Genomic DNA, 27,798 nt, shown 5'->3' with positions numbered 1-27,798 from the left:
CGTTTATTAACCCTTTTATTTTGAAGGCTGACCTGTTTGCGGTCTCGTGTATGAGTGGTATTGTGACAGATGGGGAAGAGGTGGAGTTGAAAGACAGCATCCACTTCATTCAGCTGTTAATTCACTGTGTGCCAAGGCAGCCTGCGTACCTTGATACATCGACTTTGTTTAGCTGTTTTTGTACTGATTCTTTTCCCCTCTATCCTTGGATATAAATGACTGATTGCCAAATGGGTAAGACTTGGTTTAGTTGCCTTTTTATTACTGATTTTAATATGTATTTATTTAGTTCATATTTACAGAGAACGGGATCGTTTAAATTATTGATATTTAAATGTAGGTGTGATTTTCAGAGACTGTCACTGGATATTTAAAATTAAAAGGCTCTTTCATGCAATTTACCTTCATAATTGTCTTTTAGTATACTCCTGATGTGTGATACTCTTATTATAAAGACGCTTGACCTTATGACATGAATTGGATCTTAAAAAGTTACCCAGCTGTTTTATAGGGAAGCTTCAAGTTTCACACTGTCATGTTTCTAACTAAACAGCTGTAATTTGAAGACAAATCATTAGAAATAAATACTGCTATTACTGGTGCAAACCTTCAATGCATGCTGAGAATAGCTGGTGGAACGTTTTAGTGATGGTTGTACACTTCAGCATATACCACTTCTCACTGTTTAACCTTGTGGTCATACATTGTGGGTCTTAGCAGCTGAAATGGGGAAGAGACTCACATTCACATGCACGTCACCGACTGTAACATTAAAAAGGAAGTTGCAAAGATGCCTAAACTACTTAAAAACGTAACTTAAAGTCAGCGGTTATTTTTCAGATTGGTAATTCGGTATCTAAATTACCTAAACAAAGGCTCCAATGATTTAAGCCTGTCAGCTTTGTTGCACAAGATGTGTAAAGGAAGGGTGGGGAAGTGGAAGCGCTGTGGTCACATCATTAACAGCAAACAACATATCTCTACAGGAAGTATTGGCAGTTAGCAGTCTTTTAGCTTTAAATATTCTAAAAAATATTTATTTTCTCAAAGGATCAATGTAAAAAAAAAAAAAAAAGGTCAGTATGGCCTGAATGCTGCTGAGGAACCAGAGTGCATACACTTTGCTTTGCTTATCATAACATCTCATCATCTATGCTGATGATAAAAATATGTTGCTTTGCTGTTGTTGTTGTTTTTTTAAAGTTACGTCTCTTCATTTTCTAAAATCTAAAGAACAGGTGTTTAATTTTGTCTTTATCCATGTAAAACACAAATACAGAGAAAATTAAATGGAATTTGCCGAGAGAGGATGTTGGGTAAACCACCAAATGGTATGACGCTTTCGTTAATGATTCATTTTTAAGCCAAACAGGAGGTCAGTGCTGTTTTAAGATGATGCAACTTCGGTGAGCTGCAATGGAGCTGCTTTGCAAACTGACACTGCTACAAATAAAGCCACAAAGACAAAATTCAAAGTGCACAAAGAATTAAAAAAATAAATAAATTGCGCCTTACTAAAAATTGACCTTACCTTGATATTAACACTGGCCCTTGAATATGTGAAGGCGGGTGACACTGGCTATCATTAGACATGTTTCTACAGCAGAGAGTTGTGAGTTGGCATGAACATTTATAGAAATGGTAAGAGTAATGGTGCCTCTTTTTTGTTTCTGAGGCTTTGCAGTAATGTTTCAATTATGCTCAGTTGTGGGCGTAGGAAAAGGGCTGTTCAGTCCCAAGAGGACCCTCGTACAGTTGTGACTGTGAGAAAGTATAACCCCCGCCTAAGCTGGCCACAGCTTCTTCATGTTTCTGTCACATTCAAGTTTGTAACATGGAACAGGAGTGAGGCAAATGAATGTGGTTGTTGATTTGCTGTTTATTACGTGTGTTTATATGGCAAACTGATAGCCATGTTTGAGTTTAAAACTGATCAGTACTGATCCATACCCAGAGGTATTTGAAAGACAGTCAGAAGCAGCTGTTTCCAGTGGAGGCGCCTTTTTTCTCCTCCAGAGCCTGGTTTGGAAATTCTCCTACAGGTGCAGACAAAGCGCAAAAGTGTGGGGGCTGCTCTAAAAGGGGCCCTCAAGTTTCCCCAGTGGAAAACAGTCTATCACTACAATGTGAAGATGAAGGAAACTCTGGGTCATTAAGATAACTAACCCCTGTGACGCAATGACCACATGCAACTGATAATTGAATCTAAAATCATAATACGGTAAAATATTATCTATAACCGAGCAAATTTCCAAATACTATTTTCTTCCTTAGAATTAATGATCATTAAAAAAAAAAAAAGTCATGCTATGGCTCTGTTTCTGTTTAATGGAATGGAAATATGAGAAAACTCATCATGGATTTGCGAGTGTCTCTGTTTTCGAGAAAAATATTCACAGTACTGTTTTGTGGTGACAGAAATCATTCATGAAAAAACCACAGCACCTGTCTCACATATCTTCCAGAGAAGCCATCTTCCCTGTGTTGTGGTTGTTTTTAAATATACTCCACATTTTCAATATGCAAATTATCATTCAAATTATTCAAGAACAGCTCCGTTCTGCACATTTGTTTTACAGTAGATATTGTTGTATTTGAAGAACTTGTTGTTGGAATTGCTGGAATTATATTGTTCCACTGTATGTTTAGTTTCCTCAGATTTTACACCAGAAGAGAAGATGGAGATCAAAACCATCAAGACATATAAAAAAGACCTTCTGGATGATATCCAGGTAACCTGTATACATATACCAGGCATGTCCAAGGTCCAGTCCAGGGGCCAATAACAGCCCTAGGGCAGATTTTATATGGCCCCTCGCTCCCACCACCACAGACAGAATTAATAAAGTGTCATTTGTCTTTTCACCTCATGGTAGCAGCACCAGTTTCAAATGAACCTGAGATGCATCTTCAGCAGATCTTTATGTTATTTTACTCCATGTGTAAATGAAAAGCAGGTTAATTTTGTTAAGGCTTGAACACCTGATCACCATAACAACAATTCTTGCATTATTAAAAAAATAAAATGTGAAAAAAGAAGCATAATGTTTCAAAAAAAAAAAAGGTGAGAAGGATTGGGGCCCCTGGGTGATCTTCCATCAATATGGCACTCTTATAAAAAAAAAGTTTATACAATCATTGCACTTATTTTTGTGTTTTCGTGTTTTTCACGTTTTTTTAAACAATATAAAATACTTTTCTTTCTCTCTGTCTTTTCCAGAAGTTAAAAATGGAGATAGACAATGTGATGGCAGAAATACTCAGTTTTGAGTCTGCAGAAGAAAAGTAAGTAGACTCTTTTTGTTTTTTTTGTGCAAAATGGGAAAAACCCTACACCTGCATCATGCACGGAGGTTTCTTTGTCGTGTATTTAGAACACCTACACAATGCCACTGACAAAAAACATGTAAATGTCTTACATGACTCAGTGACACAGTGCCTTTCAAACAAGTTTCTCTTCTTCCAATGATTACTAACACTTGAAAAGAGTTTTCCACTTATAACATATTGATTAGCTATTTTTTTTGATGAGAAAACAGTTTTTTGTTTCACAGTTGTGGGCAAAATTATGCAACACTTCCCCCCTAATTACAATCACTGATCCAAACTAGGCTGATAGTCAATAGAATGAGATGCATGAAACCTGTTGCAACCAATGAGTCTCGGATGTATATATTGCATCAAATGTGCCATATTGTGCAACTTCCAAAAAAATAATTATGGACTAATGATGTTAATTTTACAGTACTGTGCAAAAGGCTTGAGGCAGGTGTAATTTAGTCATATTTTGCTTCCAAAGAGCCAAACTTTTGCAGTGGTTCTCCGAGCTTTCTGAAGTCTTTTAAAGTTTTTCATTAGAAATTGGCTGCTTTTTCACTTATTCTCTGTCCTGTCCCATCAACAGCATGGCATATCTCAATTCAATTCAGTTCAATTCTATTCTATTCTATCTTTAAAGTGCAAAATCACAACAACTGTTGCCTCAAGGTGTTTTATATTGTAAGGTAAAGACCATAAGATGATACAAAGAGAACCCCAACAATCAGGGAACCTTCTATGAGCAAGCACTTGGCAACAGTGTGAAGGAAAAATTCCCTTTTAACAGGAATAAATCTCTGGAAGAACCAGGCTCAGGGAGGGGCGGCCATCTGTCACGATCTCGGCATGGCATGCATCATATCCTTAAAGCAATTTGAGGAAACTGAAAAAGTCGAGGAAAAAAGAGGAAGTTGAGGCCTGAAAGACAATCTACAGCAGATGACAGTACTGTCATGTCCTTAAGAAATAGGAAAAAAACAACACAACTGACACATCGACTACACCGACTATCTACTCTTTGGTGAAGCTGCTTCAGAAATGGTCTCTGTGGAGGCGTGTCTGTCAAGAAGTCATTCTTAAGGAAGGGAAACTAGGAGAAAAGACCTGGACTGAAAATCAGTGAAAACAGGTCATGGTCATGGTTAAAGTTTGAATGTCAGTATGTATGCGGGAAATAAGAAAGGAGGCACAACAATGAGTCTCTACGGCTATAGTGGAGGCTCTGACCTGGTTTAGGACTGCATTTCAGACAGGGGTGACGGATTCTTTTCAAAACTGCAGGAATTATGAATGCAGAAAAGTATTGTCAGGTTTTGATCCACCATGCAATACCATCTGGAAAGTGTATTATCCCAACAAACTGACAGTGCAGTAAAACAAACCTGGATAGACAAAATATACAATGAAGCACTATCATTCATGAATTGGCCTCCACTGAGGCTGGACCTCAACATTATTAAAGCAGTTTGGGATCATCTTGATAAAGAATGGAAAAAAAGACAGCCAACATTCAAATGTCCTTCAAGAAGGCTACACATGCAATCCTGTGCAGTTGTTTTGCACCGAGCATGTGTGCAAAGAAAATGAAAAAGAACAAGTGTAAGACTTTTGTCCACGACTGACATTTTTCTCATTATTGTTGATTTTTCAGCAAAGCAATAGAGAAAAACAAACAATTTGCAAATGGGAAGAAGAAATTCAACATGGACCCTAAAAAGGTAAGCTGGATCAACATACTCGACAAGGAATAACCATTTGTTATGAAGAATTAAAAAACAAACAAACAAAAAAGCCTTTTTGCATTTCGCTGTCTGAGCTTTTGCAGCTGAGCACCTTCCTCCAGCACAGCAGCTTGTATTAACTTTCATGTGTGTCATACTGAAGGGGCCGCCGTGTCTGTGAACAGAACAGACACCCTGGCCCACACCAGAGTTTCTGTGGTTTTGCTTGGAGGTCAAAGTTATGACTGCTGTGCGTGCAAATGTTTGCAACTACTGATACAATGAATAATTCTTGTCATGGTTTACTTTCTTTTTTGTTTAGCTTAACTTTACTACAACTTAATATAACTTGACACACTTATATAACAGTGTTCCACTTTGAACCATAGGCAGTCTAAAGTAATATAAACATGACAATCAATGTGTAATCAACGTTGGATTACACAGAAGAGAATTAAGGCAGCATGTAGCTGCATGCAGGCAATAACTAAATGCTAAACATTGTTTTCCTCTTCAAGCACAGTATCGAGGAGAAAGAGGAAGAGATAACTGAATTTAAGGAATTAGGATTACAGATGCTGTGAACTTGCTGTGTTTTACCAGCATGAGATGAGATCATTGTGAAAGTAGCACACATTAGCCACAGCAGGCAGCGCATGTGTTCCTGTGCATATTTTAAGTGCTATGTCAGAAGCTAAAAATTCTCCTTACCTGTGCAGTTTTAGTGGTGAGGACAAATAGAGCCCAAATGTGAACTTCTGTGAAATGATCTGCTTGCTTGCAGGGAATCAACTACTTGTTGGAGATTAAGCTGCTGGATGGAAGTGCTCAATCCATCGCTGAGTTTCTCTACAAGGAAGAAGGACTCAACAAGACAGCCATTGGAGAATTCCTTGGAGAAAGGTGAGTGAGGCCAGGGAGTGTGCAGACGGCAGTAGAAGGGAGGCAATGAGGATGGGAGTGAAGGAAATGAAAAGGTGTAGAATCAGAGCGTGAGGAGGCTAAAACACAGGATAAGTTAGGATAGGTCTTGTATGGAAAAGGTGAAAACTTTTCTTTTGTTTCATGCCTTTTCCCTCACACTCCGCCCCACAGGGAAGAACTCCACCTTCAGACCCTGAAGGCTTTTGTGGAGCTGCACGAGTTCTCCGACCTCAACCTGGTCCAGGCTCTCAGGTCAGCCCCTCTTCATCTGCTGTGTCATAAACACAATTTTTCTTCATGATCATTTTACAAGGATGTTTGCATACACATATGTAATAGTATAATGGATAACACCAATAGGAACCTGACTAAATGTAGACTTGCAGACTTGACCTTTTAACTGCTAAACAAAGACAAAAGGCCATAGAAGGGCATAATTGAAGTTTAAATGTACCTACATTGTAATATTTGCACTTATTTATGAGCAAAAACAGAGAAAAAGAGTAATATGTAATCAGAAAGTCTTTCCACAGTCACTAAACTGTAACTGTTATCAGACAAGCAGCTATATATAACTTGTTCACAGTGTGGACAGGCCCAATGTTCACTCAGAGGTATCAGGAGCAGTAAAATTACTCCAAACCTTTTGCTACAGAGACAGGCAGATTTAGATTGCAAATGACGACGGTGGTATGGAGGAAAAAAAGTATTCCAAAAATATTTGTAAAATTTTGATTTCCAAAGAAAAGGGTATTGATCAAAAATGTTAAGATTGTGTAGCAAATTAAAATGTCCTTTATCCAAAACAAAAAAAATGTATAAGGTTAGTCATCCTGGTGATAAATACTCAGGATGGAAACAGTTATTTACTGTTGTTTATTATGCTTCCAGGCATTTTGAGAAGTCAAAAAGAAAATCTACCTAATGTTGCACAGTAACAGTGATGTCATCGGGGTTATCCTGTCTGGTTATCCCTCCTTTCCTTGACCTTGTTAGGATCAAGTAAAATTCACCTTGAAAAGGAACTGACAAATAATTTTAAAACAAAAAGTAAAGGAGAAATAAGAACCACGGTGCTTAGAGTCTCACCCTTTCATTTTACAGCAGCTATTTCTGACACAGGTCCGCTCTAAACCACATTGTTCTAAAGATACAATACATCTGAAATGAGTTCTTACTGTGTTATTTGCAGGGCACAGACACATGGAGAAGCCAGTGAATGACTTGATTCCTTTAGTTATTTGATCTACTTCAATGCCTGACTGTATAAAGGCACCCATGACACAAACTTAACTGACATGTAAAATGAACCTAAAAAGAGGACATAACCAATGCAAATGTGAAACTATATTTTCATACAGCTATTTTGATGGAGAACACTTCTCTGAACTCATGTAACGAGCCCTTCCCATATGGCCACAACTCATAATGACCAAACTTGGCAAAATTAGAGTATATTAATAACTTTCCCTGATGACCAAGCAATTCCAACCCAAGTGTTGAAGATGAAATTTGTCAGAATTTCACAAGCAGAACAGCCAAACTTGATTCTCACATTAAATGTAACATTTCCTGTCCTTGTATGCTGATGTTAACATGCTGTATAGATGACTCCACCACAGGTCACACTGACCGATCTGCTGTTAATCAGTCCTTCAGCACAAAAAGCAGCTATAAAGTCCAGACTTTGAGACTTGCTACAGACAGACAGTGCGTCTCCTGTCTACTTGCTGATAAACAGCTTCACGTGTATTGTTAACATACTGAGGTGTTCTGCCTTTGCGGTGTGTATGTGACAGACAGTTTCTGTGGAGTTTCCGTCTGCCTGGTGAAGCTCAGAAGATTGACCGTATGATGGAGGCCTTCGCCACCCGCTACTGCGACTGCAACCTCGATGTCTTCCAGTCAACTGGTGGGCTTCAATATGCATTCTATATTCATACTTCCTGTTTGAGACTGTGTGTGAGAGAGCGGAGGTTGTTTTTTTTTAATTACCACACCATCTTTGTATTTTTGATATTCACGTCTTCCTTTCTACTTTTTTTTGTGCTTTCTCCTTGTCACTGATTCTGTATTTCTCTATTCAGTACCAAAAATGCATATGTGAAACACTGGTTCAGGCTTCCTCTTATTCTTTGTGTGCGTGTGCATCTTCCTCTTAACCCCAGACACGTGCTACATCCTGTCTTTTGCCATCATCATGTTGAACACGAGCCTTCACAACCCCAACGTGAAGGACAAAACCACTCTGGAGCGTTTCATCTCCATGAACAGAGGCATCAACAATGGAGAGGACCTACCCAATGATCTGCTGTCGGTGAGAACCTCTCAAAAACACAATCACAGCGCCCACGTAGACGCCAAGAAGCAATTACCTAAATGGACACACAGCTAACATTTTAGCCTCTGCATACATTCACCACACATTTTCAGCTCCCTAGTGATGTAAAAGAAACGGCTAGCTCATATTGTGAATAATAAGAGGAAGGTGAACAAGAAGAGATTGTGTTAAAAGTTTTTTTTTAAGTCATTGACTGGTAAACGTCAAAATGAAACAGAAGCTAACAATAATATTATTTATTACAGTATTTGTAACAAAAAGTAAAACCACACAGTTCCTTTCCTCCTCGAGAAAGTAATACCTGTATTTCATAGTCGCCACTAATGTGGAACTGAAACACACACAGACATGAAAACATCCAGGTTCTCTCATGCCAATCTTCCACCCACAGGTCAGTCGAGGCCGTCAGCGGGTTACAGGAGGCTCAGGATCATATTTTATATTCACCTGCAATTCATTTAATGGTTGCATTTCATTTCACTCTCTCTACGCACAGAAACTGTACGAGAGCATACGCAACGAGCCCTTCAAAATCCCAGAGGACGATGGGAATGATCTGACTCACACCTTCTTCAACCCCGACAGAGAAGGATGGCTCCTCAAACTTGGTAAAATCCCACCCAGAAAACATGCTTAAACAGTGGACTTTTTTTTATGTTAAGCGTGCTTTGCCCTGCTGTGTGGCATCACATCTTAGTAATTTGCTACACAAACAGGAAAGTACAGAGGAAGCACGGAGAGAATGACCCAATACTGGAAGATTCTCATGCGTGCTTGCACGTAAGTGACATAATATCCCCAACCAACAGCCCACATTTTTGTTGTCTCTCTATTTTAGGAGGTCGAGTTAAGACGTGGAAGAGGCGATGGTTCATTCTGACAGACAACTGCCTCTACTACTTCGAGTACACCACTGTAAGGCCTCTGTCAAACTCATCATGCTGTCACTGTATATTTGTCCTTCTCTAGCTGTTGCTAAGCTCTTTTGATGAATCAGGTGAATGGCATCATAGGTGGTAGGGTTTAATCAGTTTTTTTTTACATATCACTGACATCGAAGTTGTAGTTATGAAAACCTAACTGGAACGTAACCATAGAGACGGTTGTGCTGAAAACGCCCATGTTTTATTACGTGGCTTTTTTTTCTTGCCTAATGTTACAGATAAAAATGACACATTAATGTCTTTAACCTTTGAAGATTGACCAAATTCTCAGTGAGTTATGTGGTGTTACTCAGGCTTTGAAAACCAAAATGTGATGTTATTTCCGGTAAAAGTGTCACTTAATAATCTTATATCAGGTATCTATCCCTATCTTTTCTGCTTCCCTTTTTTTCTGACATTGGTAACATTTTTTTTATTCTCATCTCTACATTTTTTTTTGTTTTTTTACCCACCTGACTCATCAATAAATGTCTTTTGGATCTGCCTGTAGGATAAAGAGCCCCGAGGCATCATCCCCCTGGAGAATCTCTGTGTTAGAGAAGTGCATTACCCTCGTAAACCGGTAAGATCTTGTCAGCTGTTCAAGCAGAACACAAACACATTCTGCAAGTTGATAAACTGATAGTTTCTAAGAGTGACTTTCATGTTGATGGTCTTGCATCGTGTAGTACTGTCTGGAGCTGTACAACCCCAACAGTCGAGGGCAGAAGATCAAAGCATGTAAGACAGAGACGGATGGCAGGGTGGTGGAGGGGAAGCACCAGTCCTACACAATCTGTGCCTCCAGCGCAGAAGAGAGAGATTCCTGGATTGAGGCCATCAGGTCAGACCACACACACACACACACACACACACACACACACACACACACTTACACGCACTTCTTTCAATTAGGTCAATGAAGCTTAATATGCTATTCACGCCGGATGTTCACAAAACAGCCAGTCTTATCTCATTATTTGCTAACAAAGTTGTTGATAAAACACACATTTGGTTCCTGGTTATTTAGAGGCAGCGCTGCAAGTACAACACAAGCACACAAAGGATTAGTATCAATGCTGTGCAATACTGCGAAGTTTTGTTATTGATCTGACACCAAGTATCTAGAGAGCCACTATTGCCGATACTAAGAGCAACACTGAAGGCAGCTTATGTAGGCAAGAGGAGTGCAGTATGACTTATGAGATGAATCATCACCAATTTCTGAACTGAACACATTTTAACGACCAATAAGGTCACTGTGATTTTTAATTCTCATAATAATTAAGATAAGAAATCACACTTTTTCAGCTTTTCATGTTTTCATGTAGGCTGTAAATAAAATAGATTTGACAGTCAACATTAAATGTTTCAGACAGTTTTCATAGCACTTTGTTAAAATGTCTCAATATTAAGCATTTGTAAGGTGTAAGTAAGATATTAGCAAGTGCTTAATTCGTCATTTATATATCATTACTCCTCCTTAGTATGTCATTACAGATTTGTTTATTTATCCATGTGTTATTGTTACACCATGTAACTATGTACAGCTATTATTCCCAGTAATAATCATAATCATTACTCATAGTAATAAAGCTATATTCATAAATGGCATACTAAAGAGGAACAATGATGTATAACTGATGTATTAAGCACTTGCTTATACCTCAATAACGCTAAATAGACATTATTATAAAGTTCTGCTGGTATTTGGATCAGTCTCCCACTCTAACCACTAGTACTTGGTTGCAGTCATGCTTGTTGCTGACTCTTCTTTTAGCTATATTTTGGTTTTCAGCAGTTTCAGAGAGAGTCTCTCTAATGGAAGATGCATGTCTTTGTTCACTAGTGCCAGCGTTTTATGTCTGACTCATGTAGCTTTAGTTTGAAATCAGCACCCTGGTGCATTTTGGAACAGCAGCATTAGCACTGAGGACACTGCTTTAAACCAATGAAACAATAAACTTCTGCCTATACCAGGATTAATCCGAATGCCTATGGAAAATATGTTCTTCAATAAGCCAAGAGCAATACATAGTTATGTATTGTTATTTAACTGTATATTGTTATATGAGCTTTTGTTAACCTCCTATAAGCTAATGTCAGCCTTTTTTCTATCTTCAAATAGGGCAAGTATCACCAAGGATCCGTTCTACGACTTGGTCTCAGTCCGTAAGAAAAAGGTGATACACCAAACTCCCCAGGACTCAGGAGAGCAGGATCCGACCTCGTGAATGTTCAGCTCACTCCACCGTGCACTGTGGATTGTAATTTCTTTTGAAAATCATTTTAACCACCCTGCAACAAAAGGGCAATGGAGGCTTCAGAAACACACTGACGGTGGTGGTTTAGACTAAAAAAGAGACTTCCCTTTCCACTTCTCCTTTCATAGACTGAGAAACACAGTGTCAGGGGTGAAAAAATGACTCATTTGTGTTGTTCATGGCATCAGCACGGCGGGCAAAGGAGCGCTTGGCAACAAATTCTCTGGGCCCACACGAGGAGATATCTCGGTTTAGGTTAACACATTTGACAGTGTGTGTGTTTACTGCACTTGTTTTCCTCTCTGCAGTGAGAAGATGGTTTTTTTGGTTTGATTTTCACCTAACCAAGTATCTCAGCTAAGGAAGAAAAATTAAACATGTGATGTCTCAGCAGTTCCTTGAATGCTATTAAAAGGCGCGCGTAGGGCACAGCGTCTTACTCAGTTCTCATAGTGCTCAGAAGCGGACATTTATAGGGTGATTTTATTTCTCTCTGGTGGACAGCTTTAAGTTTTACTGCAAATCCATTGGTGGGTATGGTGTTATCTCAGTGACCTGTTGAAGTGTCTAGTTTGTACAGAATCATTTTCACGTATGTAAATATGTTTTTCAGTTGTTTGGATCTTATACAGTCACATCAAATGCATGTTAATATGTTTTTGTCATGTAAATTGAAAGGACAGTGCAATAGGAACATGCATTTTATATCCGCTTTGTAACAAATTTACTGTGTAAATTGAAATCATTTAACCATTCATTGTGTTTTGTGTCAGTCTGTATACTGCATATGTTTGATCACTGTAAGTACTTTATTTTTTATGCTCTCACGAAATGATTATTTAATAAAAAAAAAGTGTTTATCGATGCGTTTGTATTAAAAAGGAGGATTTTGTTTTCATGCTTTGATCTTGACAGCTGTGTTTTCGGTTGAATACGCACTGAAACCATTCAGCCACACCTTACTTCCTCATATTTATTTTGTATGCTGATATGTTTGGTTTACATCCTTGGGTGAAGCACCTAAAACCACCTCTGTGGTTTGATGTGGCAGGCTTGTGTGTGTGAGAATTTTGTCAAAACCATCCTTTTTCATGGCCCAGATTTAAAAAAAAAAATCATGAGGAACAAGCTTGATGATTCACAACCATAAAACTTGTAAATGACTCTCCTGTAACATGCAGCTATTCTATCAATTGTTTAGACTTTTTTCCTCTCAGCCATGCCTCTAACTTTGTCTCCAAACTGCTCAAGATGAGCTGTCCCTCTGATGTGCTCATTTCTAATCTAGTCCATCCTGGTCACTCCCAGCGAAGCTCTTTTACAGCTTCATTTCTTCCACCTCCAGCTTGGCTTCAGAGTGACCGACTCAACCTTGCTGCTATATTTCTTTCATAAATGACCCCTGACACTTGTCTCCACCCATTCCACCCTGCCTACACGCTCTTCTTCACCTATCTTGGGCACTGTCCATTGATTTGAATGGTCAACCCAATGCATTTAAACCTGTTCTCTTCATTACAGCTTCTCCTTGCAGCTTCACTGTTACACCAGGTCTTCTCACACACACATATTCTGTCTCACGTCTGCTGACTTTCATTTCTTTTTTCTGCACAGCATACAACCAGGTTCGCTCTGGGGTGGCTGTAGCTCAGGAAGTAAAGCAGGTCATCTGCTAATAGTACCCCTGGCTGCTCCAGTATGCATGTCAAAGCATCCTTGTGCAAGATACTGAAAGTTGCTCTCTGATGCATTCATCAGAGTATGAATATGCATGAATGTTAGACAGCCAGAACTTAAGCATATGAAAAAGTGGGTGAATAAGGCATGTTGTATAAAGTGCTTTGAGTATTAAGGTGTTATATAAAAATTTACCATTCCACCTGCTCCCTACGCTCACTTTCAGATCACAGCATCGTCTGTGAGCATCATAGTCCAGAGTAAAACTGGAAACAATTCAGATTAGTACTTAAAACTTATCATTAAAAGCTAACATATAGATTATACCTATAGAATGTGGAAATGTTTATTATGTTTACAACATAATATTATTTGTGTTGTACTCATATGCTTAAACCAACAGGTGCATTTTGACTTCATAGCCAAGGCTTCGGTTCACAGTGCAGGCTAAGTAATGACAGGAATGAATTTTGGTGTGATTATGATCATTAGTTTGTCTTTAATTCTGATCATTAATGATAGCAGAAAACTCAACAATTAATGGTTACTGCTTCATCAGTAATTGAGATAACATGATGAATATACAGAACGTCATATTTACACTTGTTGTTATGGTTATGATAACGTGCATCCCTTCAATCTTTGTATTGAGTAAATCAAACATTTATGTTTACATCAAACTATGAACATCAGCCTCGTGCTCAAGGCAAAATGCACAAAAGCAGTACTCTAAATCTGCACACCTGAATGGACTGAAGTGTCTAAATGTCTGTTGAAAACAAATAAACACGAAGGGCTTTAAAGGAAGCATGAATATGCAAGTGACAGGAAACAATGTATTTTCATCCTTGTGCACTGGCAACACAAAGTGTGTGAGAACACCTCTTCCTGCTGCAGCCTTGACTTCCTGTTTTACTGCTTTTAGTGTTACACCAACCATCAACCCTCCCACCCCCAGCCCGAGCCTAACCTCCCTCACACTACCCTCAACTCAGCCCCGAGTTTGTCATCAGGCCTGTGGTTCCTCTTTTTCTTTCCGAGTGGTTAGCAAACGCTAACCGATAAGAGAACCAGAGGGAGAAGCAATGGCGGCACCCAGCGGACGGTTTATGTAATACAGTCACTAGTTTTTGCCCCTCATCCTAACCCTGTAGCAAGTGTATCATATTTTGTAGATGACTTTTTGTGAGTTTTTCAAACTTCTGCATCATTTATAAGTCATAAACTGCAACAACAGCAATAATTTATGGATGTATATGGATATATGTATACAAAATTAAAAATAAATTGCAGATGTAGCAAAAATATTGTATGGAAATGTTTTTATTTTTTTTCAAAAGGCTCAATAAACACTCATTTTTCTGCATTTGCAAAAAAATAAAAAACAATTTTCTGGCAATTATTTCACGGTTGAGACTTTGAAAGGACAAATTATAGACTAGTACCTGCGCATCACCACTAGAGGAAGCTGCACTCAAATTTATGCCTGTTCAGAGACTTTTACTTATGAACATTTTTATGCTTTTTCTGTATTGCTGCAATTTGTTTTTACATGACAATTTCCTCACTTCTAGAACTGAATAAAAGGCAATATTTATTATAGAGTTGCAACATGAAACAAAAAGTATGTAAGTAGTATAATATTTAAACTGTAATCCGGGCCTAAACTCATTCACTGTCTAATAATATCCTGCTTTGGGCTGACCATGAGTGGCTATCAATCTGAACTGTGGCCTGCATTGTGAAGCAGGATTTCATAGGTTCAGTGTCCATCCTGGGTTTTCTGTACTATGAAAACGCTTCTCTTCTTATTGGGGTATACTGCCATAGTAACCTAACCTAACTTGCAGCTGGATTAGAGCTTATTACAGCTATGAAATCACCGCTTTCTGACCAATTTATTCCATATCCATTCCTGGAAGATCCTGTGGAGCGTCTGTGCATGGACTGTAGGAGTGTCTGAAGTTTTTCCGTTTCCCCAAAACGCAGTAAGAAATATAGATTATTAAACAAAACTTTATTCCTTGGGGGGTTTTTGATTGTTTTTTATTGGCTGCAAACATTTTCACAACTATTTTACTGTGCTTCCTATTTGTAGTGGACGCTGCATGTAGTCAAAGTCTGAGTTTGACTTCTGATTTTATATTTATTTATTCAGACTAACCTAATGAGAGCTGTGATACTTGTATGTTAACTCACACTGGTGCCAGTTTTCCTTCCTTGATTCAAACAGGCTAAACTTTATTAATACTGCAGCTCTCTTCCACTCACACTGAACTATTTCAAGCACACAAACGTCCATACAGAACATTTAATACTGAACTACTGCACACAGCTTTTCATTTAACACATGATCACACTGCTGCTTTGTCTGTAGCAGCTGTGCTGCTTTGAGCCTCTATCATGTGCTTAACTGTGTTGCCATTACTTATCCATCTGATTGGTGAGATGCTGTCAGCACCAACACCTTCATGCAAACGTTCATGTGAAAGCATATCTTGGTTACTGATTTAAGGGTAAGTGGATGTAATGGAAAGACACCATGGTTATGCTAAACTCGCTTCGTAGTGCATGGCTGAGGTGAATGTGTGTGGTTAAGAGTGACAAATAGCCCCACATCTGGTGGGATTTAAATTTCCCGCTGTGTTACATTTGGAATGTAAAGACAACTTTTGACAGCTTAGATGATTTCTTTCACTCTTTGACAGACAGGCTTCTCACGTTGATCCACCTTAAAACTGTACATTCAGTGTCCAGAAGAGAAGAACCTGGAAGCTAACAGTGTTCAAAGCAAAACACGATGAAAGTGCTCATAACAAAATCTCTTATTAACCCAATCTGCATTCTAACATATCATATAAAACTTAAAACGCATTTATTGTACATTTGGCACCAAACAACAAAATGATTTTATCTTGTCTCTCTGTGAGACGCTGGGTAAAATTCTTCAGCACAATCAAACGTGATGTTAATGTTCATGTGACTAAAGTCATTTTGTCTTCTGTGGAGATGGGCAGCTTCAGCTCACTTTACACCTTCCTTTATGTTGACTTTTTAAACCTGTCAGGAAAAAGAAAATAGAGAAATGATTACATTACCCTCAACCTCTTCACATCACTCAGGTTAGATTACAGGTTATAATTCATTGGATTAAAATGTGTTCATTGCAGATTAAATCTTCATATACAAGCTAATATTCGTGACTTACTCATATTGTCATGTGAGGCATTGACAGTTTGCTGAGACATTGACTTCCGTCCCAGTCTAGACGGCTTCTTACTAACTTTGGATGGAGATAACACAACCACTTCGCAGTTATCCTCATTCTCCTCATCCTGTTTAGTTTCTGGGGGTACAGGTTCTGTGTTAACAGGAAGTTTATTCTGAGATTTCCTCTTAAAAAGTCTCTGCCTTAGTGTGGGACGGCTTTTTATGTCTGACTTGACTCCATTTGTCCTCTTGAAGCTTTCGCCTGGGGATTCTGCCGGCAGCGGACTCAATCGATCCATCTTCTCGCTGCTGGCCAACCGTGGGCTCCCCGAATCTGCCTCCTCGGGAACCTCAGCCAGACCTGAACCCCTCTTGGGTTCGCGCAGAGATCCTGTTGGACGGGGAGTATCCCCAAACGCTAGTGCGTATTTAGGGTTGTAATATTTGTGTGCTGGGACCTGGATTTCATTATTCCGTGAATCCCCTAAGCTAACCTGGAAGCGGGATGTGGTTGCTGCTAATGGCGGGCGTTTGGTACTCGGTTTAGAGCGAACTGTGGAGGCCACCTGGGCAGCAGGAGGGCTGACGTGAAACTCTTTGTAGAGGTTCATTTTCTCAGAGATGGCATACAGCTCACGGAAGTCCCGGTCAAAGAAGTCGACTGGCTGTCCCGTCATCACAGTGATCATGTTTCGGTCCATGCGAGACGTGCACCAGGAGAAGCTGGGAGGACACAGCATTAACAGTTAGGAACGAGCATATTCTCTATGGAAAATCTCCGTGTCTCTAGCACAGTAAGCAGGTATCAAACAGACTACAACCACATTCCTATGGCTTTGATCATCATTTTTCTGATTAAAAGCATTAGCAGTATCATTAGCATGCTACCAGAACAAAGTTAGTTGATGACCTTTTTTGTCCAGGTTAAAATATTTAAACAACCGCTAAATGTACTCCCCTAAAATGAGGTCACCCATGCTAGCATAACAAGCTGCCTATAGAGATCATCTACAAAAGTCCAAACACAAACAGAATAATTAATGTCTCAATCCTACACAGAATTTAGCAGAGCTATTGATGGAGGCTGTCATAAAACGAAAGCTACATTTTGTACTCAGGCTAGAAAAGACCAGCCTGAACAATAGCACAGCAGATAATCTACAGAGGCATGAATCACAGCTCAAAGACAGACAAGTTAGGTTGGCTGGCTGGATAGATAGATAGATAGATAGATAGATAGATAGATAGATAGATAGATAGATAGATAGATAGATAGATAGATAGATAGGTGTGTGTGTGTGTGTGTGTGTGTGTGTGTGTGTGTGTGTGTGTGTGTGTGTGTGTGTGTGTGTGTGTGTATACACAATCAAAAGTAAATCAACCGTATTCAGATAAGTGGATAAACACCTGCTTATCCACTTATCTAGCTGCATGTCTCTTCTGACCAGATCGCGCTACACTTGGTGCTTTGTTAGACTTTAATGCAGTACGACATGACTCAGTGCACGTCATGGCACAATGAAGCCACTAAAATGTTAAGCGTGCATGGTTACAAGAATGCTGCTACAACTGCCAATTAAGAGACACAAGCATGTCTTTACAGTAAGTCTTAAAATAGAATTAACACACAAATGGCATCAGAGTGATTATTGCTCTCTTAAAAGAGAAAGTGAAGAATTATATCCAAGAATGATGAAAGTATTCAGAGACAGTCTGAGTCTTTCACTCACATCATTTGACAAAAGGAACCCAAGTTATCAGTCTCTAATCTTATACACAGCGGCAGATAAAATTACTTAAACTCAGATTATTACGTTTAATGGAACATTTTGCACAATATTTCCTCCTCACCTGTAGGAACCGAACACAACTTTGTCCCCATCTACCAGCATGTATTTATTACAGAGTGAACCAGGCAGCCTGCCAAACGACAAATTGAAACCAGTTCCCTGAAGCGTTCTGGCTCTGATGTTCTGCAACGACACAGGGTCAGGATGAGGATGAGAACATAACCAACAATGTCAAGACGCAGGCAGTTTAACAATCTTTTTGATGGAAGCAGCACATAGTTTGATTTTTACAGCCATACTCTTAAAAATCAGTCCACCCAAACCTCCTACTGGCTGCCTACGAAATATGTGGCTCAGCAATCCTAGCAACTGATTCAATCGTCCAATCTTTAAGCAAGTCGTTTTACTACTTTTGACCAATCAAGTTTGATGGTCTTGGGCCACATCCAGATATACAATCAGCTGAAGAGGACAATTGAGCCACATCAGCTGAAAGTTAATTTTAAAACCACTGGGGAGTGACGATTTAGCCTTTTGTTAGCTTTTTAAATTTTATCTCCATTTATAATCACACAGTAATTATTGATCAGCACATGAAACCAGTTACGTCTTGAACGAAGTGCATTCTCGAGATAACTCCTGGCTACACCTGAACCCCAAAATCTCCTACAGCTAAATATGGAGGAGAAGGATACACTTGATTGCTCTATAATAGGTGTCCTTTCCAATTCTGTTACTGATTTTGTGTGAGTTCAAGACATAAGTGGAAACAATTAATAATTTAACTAATGGGACACTTCTATGTATAACTGCTTTAATACAGTGGTGAAAATAGCATGTCAGATTTGGTCATTTCATTACTAGGATGTGTGTTATTTTGTACCTGCGTTCACAAAGTTAACTATTTAATGACGGCACTGATGCACTTTGAAATTCTGCATCAGTGATGAAATCAGATTTTTCTGTGATGTCGCCATCATTTATATCAAAGTAAAGTGGGATTACAAGACTGCCCTTTCAGTTTAGGCAATATTTGACAACGGTTATTGGTTGTGACATGAATTATTGAGTTGAACCAAATTATTGAGTTAATTTATCCAGAAAAAAACAAGCAAAAAAGCAACAATAGTGCTGTTACAAACAAACCAATAAAACAATCCATGACCCTCTGAATAACTGAACCTACACTAGAAGACGCAACTCTTTAAAATAAGCTCAGATTATGAGGTTATTATTTTTCTCTGCGTCGCTGATATACTGTCTAAAAGTATAGTCTTACCCGAAGGTGTTGTGAGCCAATCTGCAGCCTGGAGCACATGTCCAAGAAGTGCGGCACACCTTGCTCATCCAACAAAATGTAAACAGGCACCATGCGACGTGACGCTGCATCCATCAGGTCCTGTAGGATGTGGATGTCTGTGAGGATGTCCATTACTATGGCGATCACCTGCAGGAGAAATAAGCATTAGTATTTTATATCCAGCACCCGAAGGGCCTGAGTTCAATTCCAAGGCCGGCCGGCTGGGGCATTTCAGTGTGGAGATTGGTGGTTCTCCCCGTGACTGTGTGGAGTACTCTCCAAAGTATGTCAGGATAACTGATGATTCTAAATTGGCTATAGGAGTGAATGTGAGCATGAACATTTGTCTGTCTCTTTGTGTTATGGACTGCCACACGTTCTTTTAACCCCTTACAGCACTTTAAATTAATAACCCCTTGGCAGAAACAAAGGTGCACCAACAAGTCAGCAACACAGAGAGAAAAAAAAATGTTGCAACATTTGAGAAACCTGAATCTCCGCTTAAGTTCACTGTCAGCTACTCCTCCATGTTACCTCTCTATAGGAGGATGGGACAAAAATCAGTACATTGCTTGAGGGCAGAATGACTCCAACAAACCTAACAAAGGAACCATGAGGTGAAGCTAATCTGTCTAGCTGAAGCACTTTGCCACCTGTTAATACACCAACCTTGAAGGCACTGCTGGGCCTTATGAAAGAGTCTTAGCTGCTAGTCCAATAAGAGTGGGGGAAGCCACTGTGTTATCCTCCGGCTGTGTTCCACTCAGACTGACAGATCACACAGATAAAATCTTGTAACAACAAAATAAGATCATCTGGGGAATTTAGGTCTGTCACTGACCCATAAAGCTCTTTCTGTTCTGTGAGTACGCTGGAATTAGTCGAGGAGGTACATCCTGGCAGAACACCTATCCTCTAAACCACCTTGTGACTAGTACAGAATCACAAAAGTCTTGTTCTTCAACACGTCCTGTCATGTTTGCCCACAGCGACAGAGTGCGCCTCAACTGGAAATAGTTTTAGAGACAAAACAAGCTGACCAGTGGATTTATTAATAGCACAATGTTTCTATGTTTCTCTAATGGTTTTCAAGCAACATTCAATGGTCACATGTTGTTGTTATGTGCCATGTTCATTATTGTGTCCATTAACATTTTACACTGAGGGCATTGGGGTTACTACTGCCTTGCAATTGTTTCAACTGATTCATTTGACATGATATAGAAAGCTTTTGGTTTACGTTGCCTGCAAAGGACTATGAAGACAGGACTAACTGTGTGTTTATTGTTGTTGTTGTTGTTGTTGCGGGTGTGACAGTGAAATTCTTGGCAGCTTAATATTTACATACAGCCCACATAGTTTAGGCGACAAGCTGTAACTAGTTAGCATACTGTGCAGAGGGCATTATCTTCTCTGACAGGTCACAGCATGAACTGTTGACACAGTGACTTAATCTGACATTGTGCTTACAGATATATTCATATTCTTAAGGCTGAGCTAGGAATCAAAGTGAAAAAGACACTTAAGACAATTAATTGCTTTGTGCTCAACACAATTTGGAAATGTCTTTCTTAGGCTAAATTCCTATGATGCATCCTATGATGCACAAGGTGTTACCAAAAGGCCACCTAACATCTGCATAGCAATCATTAAAGTGTGTCTTTTTATGTAAAACATAGCCAAAATACTGAAGTCTGTGTATGTGCAAGTATAATCACTGTGAGCTCCGGCTTCAGAGTGCTCAGTGTTTATCCAACCCTGACTTTTCTGTGCTTGTGAAAGGAGGAGCATGTAAACCTTCTTAAGTACATTAATAAATCATGCTCTCCCCATATACTCTTTAACAACAAAGAATACAAGGACCAGCCGTCTCTAAGCCGAGTTTCTCATATTGTGGATTAACAAAAACTCCAGTTGAAGATGGTGGAGGGTTGTGGGTAACTGGTTAGTAGCAAGCAGACTTGAACAGTGTTGCTGTCACACAGAGACAGAACAAACAGAAAAAAGGGACACATTACACAACACTCATAATTTTCTAGCAAAAATTGTTTTTTTAGAGATGTTCTCGATGGTAGTTTCCCTAATAGGGCAGCTGTGGCTACAATGTAGCTTGCCACCACCAGTGTGTGAATGTGTGTGTGAATGGGTGAATGACTGAATGTAGTGTAAAGCGCTTTGGGGTCCTTAGATTTGCTGGTTTCCTCTTGTTTGTGTTAGTTCTTTTCACAATAAAAGTCCTTGACGTATTACACATTGTGATTGTTGTACATATCATGGTTTGCAGAAGTGTGTCGAAACACTTTAAAACTAATTTTAGGATTGCAATAAAGTTTTACCTTTGATCTCAGTTATCAAAAGGACAATTTCCTTTCAAAAAATATTTTCTTGTTAGGCCATAATTAAAACAGAAAATGATATTCCCCTTATCGGATAAAACTTGTTTTGGTAAAGAACATTTGTGAAGCTGATTTTGTCATCTGTGCACTATTTGGATGAAGTGAGCAAAATAAAAAAATGACGTTGAGTAAGTATCAGTAACATCTGAAAAGTGAATACATTATTATTTTATAATGGTACTGTCCCATTAAACATATTTTAATTCAATGGAGGAAAAATGCACACACTCAAACACAAAGAAGGAAGACAGAGTGCCACAATAGAAAAAAACCCAACTACTAACAGTTCATTGAAAAAAAGGCTAAATAATTACACCATGTATATTTCACATTTATATCGACGTGAACATGATATACAGAAAAAACAAACACAGGTTTCAGCCAATGACCTTGTGTCGGTGTGGGTCTCCAGGATACCACCAACTACAGATGACAGGGGACCTGCATGTGTTTATTCAGGTGTAACAATCCTGCCTTTACACCCTTCACCCTCTCCCGCCACATCACACAACCAACTCCCCCGTGCCAGCCCCTCACCCATCCTTTCTAACACCTGACCAACTCATGAGACCAGAAGGGCACCAGCCCTAAACTGTGCGTCTCCCTCTGGCCTCAAAGTCTGCACTGACCAGCTAGCCCCCATCTTTACACTGACCTTAAACAGATCCCTGGAGCTATATGCAGTCCCCTGCTGTTTCAAGTACTCCAGTCATCGCTGTCTCCAAGAAACCCCCTATAACTTGGTTAAATGCTGTAGAGCTGTCACCCTGGTGTTAACATACCTGCAGGACATCACAATCTGCAGAAGGTCAACTAGTGGAATCGACCTTCTGCAGTTTGCTTTCCAGTCAAACAGGTCAGTGGACAATACCATCAATGTAGGTCTACACTAGATCCTGCAAATCCTCGGTTGCAGACCCATCACACCCTGTACACAACCTGTTCCAACTCCTGCCCCCTTGTAGGTGCTACAGAACACTGTATACCAAAGCAACCAGACATCTGCGTGTATATTATACAATAGCCGTTATTCCATAATTTATTCAGCATATATGAATATGCCTGTGTCACGTTGCTGTTGTCTGCCCTGCCTGTTCTGTTTACACTGAGAGCAAGAAAAAAAGTGGAGCCTAATTTCTTGCATGTGTACACAAACGTGGCCATTAAACCCAATTCTGATTCTGCCTCTGAATAAATCAGTACAACATAATCCCTGTTGAGTCAGATTTATGAGAAAAACACATAAAGGCACCATACTAAACCACAAGTTTTATGTAAAGTCCACACAGCCCAAGGGAGGGCAAAAAACAAGACACGGTCCTTTCAAACATGAATGGACATGTTACGTGCAAGGCAGAGGTGGAGAGTATGGAAATGTTTATTATTTGACTGTTTCGTCGTCCTTGAAAAGCAAAGTCATGGAAAAAATGTATCTTTAAATCTGCAACAAATGTTCCTCTGTTAGACAGAAAAGGCCTGGTGTTTCCACTCATGGTCTCACTACAGAAAAATGCTGAGCCAACCTGAAAGCTCAACAGCAGAGATACAGGCTGAGACTTGAGGACAGTTAGGAATCAAACAACCTCCAGCACTTGTGTATGTTTTCATTTTTCTTTCATCCCATCAGAAAGAAAAATGAAAGAATCACTAAAACAAATAAAAACCAAAAACTAAATCACTGTTCACATGCAAACAAGTTAGTATCTGAAGAACTGGTTGGTCAACATGTGTTATCCCATCATCACTAAGTGCTTAGAGCGACTGGTCCTAGCACACTTCAAATCCTGTCCCCCCCCACCCTGGACCCCCACTAATTCGCATACCGCCGGAACAGGAGCACAGAGGATGCAGTCTCCATCGCAATGCACTACGCCAGAATGCTGTTTATAGACTTCAGTTCAGCATTCAATACAATCCACCCCTCACAACTCATCAGGAAACTGACAGACCTGGGTATCAGTTCCCTCATCTGCAAATGGTTACTGGACTTCCTGACCAACCGCCCCCAACATGTCCGGCTGGATAACCGCTGCTCATCTACCATCACAATGAACACCGGTGTACCACAAGGCTGTGTGATGAGCCCTTTCCTCTACTCCCTCTTCACCCACGACTGCAGACCTGCTGATGGTTCCAACACCATCATTAAGTTTGCAGATGACACCACGGTGATTGGCCTCATCAGTGACAACGATGAGGCCGCCTACAGGGAGGAGGTGGATCGTCTGGCTGAGTGGTGCGACAGAAACAACCTGCTGCTTAACACCGAGAAGACCAAGGAGCTCATCGTGGACTACAGGAGGAATGCTGACCCACATCCACCCATCCACATTAAGGGGACGGCTGTGGAGCGTGTGAGCAGCTTCAAGTTCCTGGGAGTCCACATCTCCCAGGATCTCACCTGGACGACCAACTGCTCCAAGCTGGTCAAGAAGGCTCACCAGCGCCTCTTCTTCTTGAGGACTCTGAGGAAGAACCACCTGTCCTCAGACATCCTGGTGAACTTCTATCGCTGCACCATCGAGAGCATCCTGACCAACTGTATAACAGTCTGGTACGGGAACTGCTCTGCCTCGGACCGGAAGGCGTTGCAGAGGGTCGTGAAAACTGCCCAGCGCATCGCCGGAGCACCACTTCCTGCCATAAAAGACATCTACAGGAAGCGGTGTCTGAAAAGGGCTGGGAAAATCATCAAAGACCCCAGTCACCCATCACATGGACTCTTCACCCTCCTGCCCTCTGGGAGGCGCCACAGGAGCCTCCGGACTAAGACCACCAGGTACCGGAACAGCTTCTTCCCCACAGCTGTCAGACTCCTGAACTCTGCCTCCTGACATCTGACCCACGTTAAACTCATGCACTGAACATACACACCCCCACAATGGACAACTGTACCCTCAAACACACAATAATAACATGGACTGAACCACCACTCACAACCACTAGCACTTTATATAGCCTCTGTAGAAACTATCTACACCCTCACTTATCTTAACTGCACTACTGTATAGCTCTGTGTAAATAATCATTCTGTACATTCGATAATCTTTAATCCTACAACTGTTTACAACTTGCATAGTTCCCATTTCTGTATAGCTGTATATCCCAGATTCTGTAAAGTTATTTATTTCATATTCTGTATAGTTTTTCATATTTATATCCTGTTCATATCCTGTACATAGCTTGTACTCACTACAGCCTGTACATACTTATAGTTATAGAATATTCACAACATACTTCATACCGTGTACATTATAACATACCATAATAGACCCATTTCTGTAATATACTCACATATCTATATTATTGCTAATATATATTGTAATATATCTATATCACTAAAGCACTTCTGGATGGATGCAAACTGCATTTCGTTGCCCTGTACCTGTGCATGTGCAATGACAATAAAGTTGAATTCTATTCTATTCTATTCTATCTTGAGTGTTATTTTTGCTTGTCTTTTTTATGTACTTTTTGCTCATGTACACCAATCCTAAAGCACCTACTGTTTAACTGTTTGTCTTCTTGATCTGCCAAGTTTGGAAAACACCCAAAGGTCTCGGTATGGCAAATTGTGAAAAGAGGGAGTGAACTACTAAACAATGTCTTACTTTATCAAATGAAAGAACAGTAGGCAGGGCAACCAGGAAACAAGGTAGTTTGTCATTCTGTTAAGAGCCAGAGATCCTGTTTTTACTACCTCCACTACCTGATCTGTACCCAGGAAGAAGGAAAGGGGTGTTGTGAAAAGGAAAGACCGGGAATTTCAAAGAAAAGCTGAGAAAAGTTGCACAAGTCACAAAACCCAGGGTGATTATGTGACATGTTCCTGCAGCCCTCCCTGACCCACTTTTAAAGAGAAATACTAAGGAAGCGAGTGCACAGCAAAGCCTGTCACTGCATTGTAGACTGAGCACGGAACAGATGACTCAGCGTAGATCCGGCACCCTATGAGTAAACATGACTATCACCAACTCACATTTAAAGACCCACTTCAAGCCTTTAGTTGCTATGTGAGGAGCTATTAATCACTCAAACTGGTGTTCCCCCCTCCCTGACCCCTGTGGAGCTAGATCTACGGGACACTGCAAAGAGCAGCAGCCTTGTAGTTTTATCACACTACAAAAAAAGAGCGTGGACAGTGGTTTCACATTTCTTTACCGGGCTTGAGTTTCATGATTCTGAGCCCTCATTTTAAATAAAAGCTTTAAAGTTTCCCACACAGAGCCTGTTTAACTAGAACAAATTCCTGCAGTCTATCTGATGAAAAACATACACAAGTGCTGGAGGTTGTTAGAGCACCCTGGATCCATTTGTTACACAGTTACTACCCACCTATGTTTGTGTATGTATTATTAATGTCAATTTTGCATTAGCTACTGCCAATCACAGCAAACAATCACCTGCACTATTCCCGCCCTCCACCTATTCTCAGTCTCATTTGGGTATTTTCGTATGATCATAGTTTGCAAGCCAAATTATCTTTTTAAAAGAAAAAACTAACTAAAAGAAAAAATAAATCATGTCTACAACCATAACCAAACTAGCCTTTTGAGCTCTGCATTCTGAACCTGCTTGCCTCTTTTTCCTTTTTCCAGATCTAAAACAGAACCAAAAAACTGACATCTCTCATAATTATACATTGCTCTTCGCTACATGTTCAATGTTCAAGTATTGATCAGCCCTGTGGCTTACCAAATTCTGGTATCTGATCGATACCAAAACTTGCAGCATTGGACACTCGTCTTCTAACAGGCAATTAATCTTTACCGACTAACTACCTATTAGCAGAAATGTGATTAATTATCGTAAATGTACTCCACATTTTTAGTATTGCCCATGTTACTGGTTGTATTTAAAGTACTATCATAGACTGACATAAGACTATGATCGTTATGAATTTATAAGGATGCCCGTTATTAGCCATAAACTTTTAAACGGGTTGAATCGGACCCACACTCCTCACCTTGCTAGCCTCTTGGATGAGCCGTCGCACCACCTCCTTAATGTGCGGTCCGTTGTCTTTGGGCGGGTGTGTGTGCACAGAAACCCGGGTCACCCCTTTGAAATAAGCCCCGCTGGGCCACCCGATATCCAGCGGCGGCACCTCTGTGTCCGACATCTGGGGCCAGTAGGTGGAGTGGACCCCTGAATCCGCATCGGTGCCGGTGGCGCCCTGCTCCGACCCGGAGGTGGATGCCTTGCTGTCATCCCCTGAGTCGTACGGTCTGAAAGTGTTCGTTAATAGCTTGACTTCCCTGGCAGACAGAAAGTCCTTCGTATTGTCCTCTTTAAGTCTTGTTTTGAAGGCGCCATCGCCCTCCTTCAGCAGCAGTTCTACAGCGGTTCGCTGCTCTTCACTATAGTAAAACTCCGGCTTGGTCTCCGGGACTTTGACTCCTATGCGCCCGTCCTCCATCACCGTGAGCTGGGATTCGGCCATGGTGGCTTTCGCGGTTAGCACCAATAAAGGTCAGAAGCTTTCTTAACCCCGAGCAGGGTTTGCTGAGTGACACCTACATACAGGTAGACTACAATAAAACTGGGAAACTTTTCTCACCTGACCGGAATTCTCACCGAGATTGAGCCGAGACTTTGGACTCTTCACTTGCCATTGGAATGACGAAGACGACGCACTGCAATGGGCGTTAACGTCTGTGAAAACCTTTGTGTAACTTTCGTTTTGGAATTTTCATTGTGGAGGCCCAAATCATGCCAAAACACATCCAGAGAGTCTTAGAAATGAATATGATTAATAATATACATTTTTAAATTTAAAAGTGAGGATGAATTCTTGTATTTTGCTCGTTTGTGTTGTTGTGTTTGCACATCTCTGTTGCTTGTGGGGCTCGCACACAAGAATTTCACTCGCATGTGCTGTGCCAGTGTGCCTGCACATGTGATGTGACAATAAAAAGTGATTTGATTTGATTT

At 40.2% G+C, this 27,798-nt stretch overlaps 2 protein-coding genes across 2 annotated transcripts; one reads left to right on the top strand and one right to left on the bottom strand.

Moving 5' to 3' along the window:
- Positions 1 to 119: 119 nt before the first annotated feature.
- cyth4b (cytohesin 4b) lies at positions 120 to 12,355 on the top strand. Its single transcript, XM_004571292.2, has 13 exons — positions 120 to 234; positions 2,650 to 2,732; positions 3,221 to 3,285; positions 4,970 to 5,036; positions 5,824 to 5,942; positions 6,135 to 6,215; positions 7,763 to 7,875; positions 8,132 to 8,280; positions 8,801 to 8,912; positions 9,143 to 9,219; positions 9,739 to 9,810; positions 9,917 to 10,071; positions 11,356 to 12,355. Exons 1-13 carry the CDS (start codon positions 216 to 218, stop codon positions 11,459 to 11,461), a joined length of 1,218 nt encoding a protein of 405 aa, XP_004571349.1. The 5' UTR covers positions 120 to 215; the 3' UTR covers positions 11,462 to 12,355.
- A 3,623-nt stretch (positions 12,356 to 15,978) lies between these two features.
- fam83fb (family with sequence similarity 83 member Fb) lies at positions 15,979 to 27,481 on the bottom strand. Its single transcript, XM_004571291.2, has 5 exons — positions 26,831 to 27,481; positions 19,448 to 19,615; positions 18,230 to 18,351; positions 16,377 to 17,101; positions 15,979 to 16,228 (listed from the first exon to the last, which is right to left on the bottom strand). The coding sequence occupies exons 1-5, from the start codon at positions 27,305 to 27,307 to the stop codon at positions 16,188 to 16,190; spliced, it is 1,533 nt and encodes a 510-aa protein (XP_004571348.2). The 5' UTR covers positions 27,308 to 27,481; the 3' UTR covers positions 15,979 to 16,187.
- Between the last annotated feature and the right edge of the window lie 317 nt (positions 27,482 to 27,798).

The sequence above is a fragment of the Maylandia zebra genome, linkage group LG6 (assembly GCF_041146795.1).
Source record: "Maylandia zebra isolate NMK-2024a linkage group LG6, Mzebra_GT3a, whole genome shotgun sequence".
In the NCBI taxonomy this organism is placed as follows: Eukaryota; Metazoa; Chordata; class Actinopteri; order Cichliformes; family Cichlidae; genus Maylandia; species Maylandia zebra.
This window is presented reverse-complemented; position numbering and strand designations above follow the sequence as displayed.

Bases quoted from the DNA above. Each gene is read 5' to 3' on its own strand.
- cyth4b (XM_004571292.2), top strand. The intron at 2,733-3,220 runs GTAACCTGTATA...TGTCTTTTCCAG, and splicing joins ACCTTCTGGATGATATCCAG to AAGTTAAAAATGGAGATAGA. The intron at 8,913-9,142 runs GTAAAATCCCAC...TCTCTATTTTAG, and splicing joins AGGATGGCTCCTCAAACTTG to GAGGTCGAGTTAAGACGTGG.
- fam83fb (XM_004571291.2), bottom strand. From the start codon at position 27,307: ATGGCCGAATCCCAGCTCACGGTGATGGAGGACGGGCGCATAGGAGTC. The intron at 19,616-26,830 runs GTGAGGAGTGTG...TTTCTCCTGCAG, and splicing joins TCATCCAAGAGGCTAGCAAG to GTGATCGCCATAGTAATGGA. The intron at 17,102-18,229 runs GTGAGGAGGAAA...GTGTCCTCCCAG, and splicing joins GTTGTGTTCGGTTCCTACAG to CTTCTCCTGGTGCACGTCTC.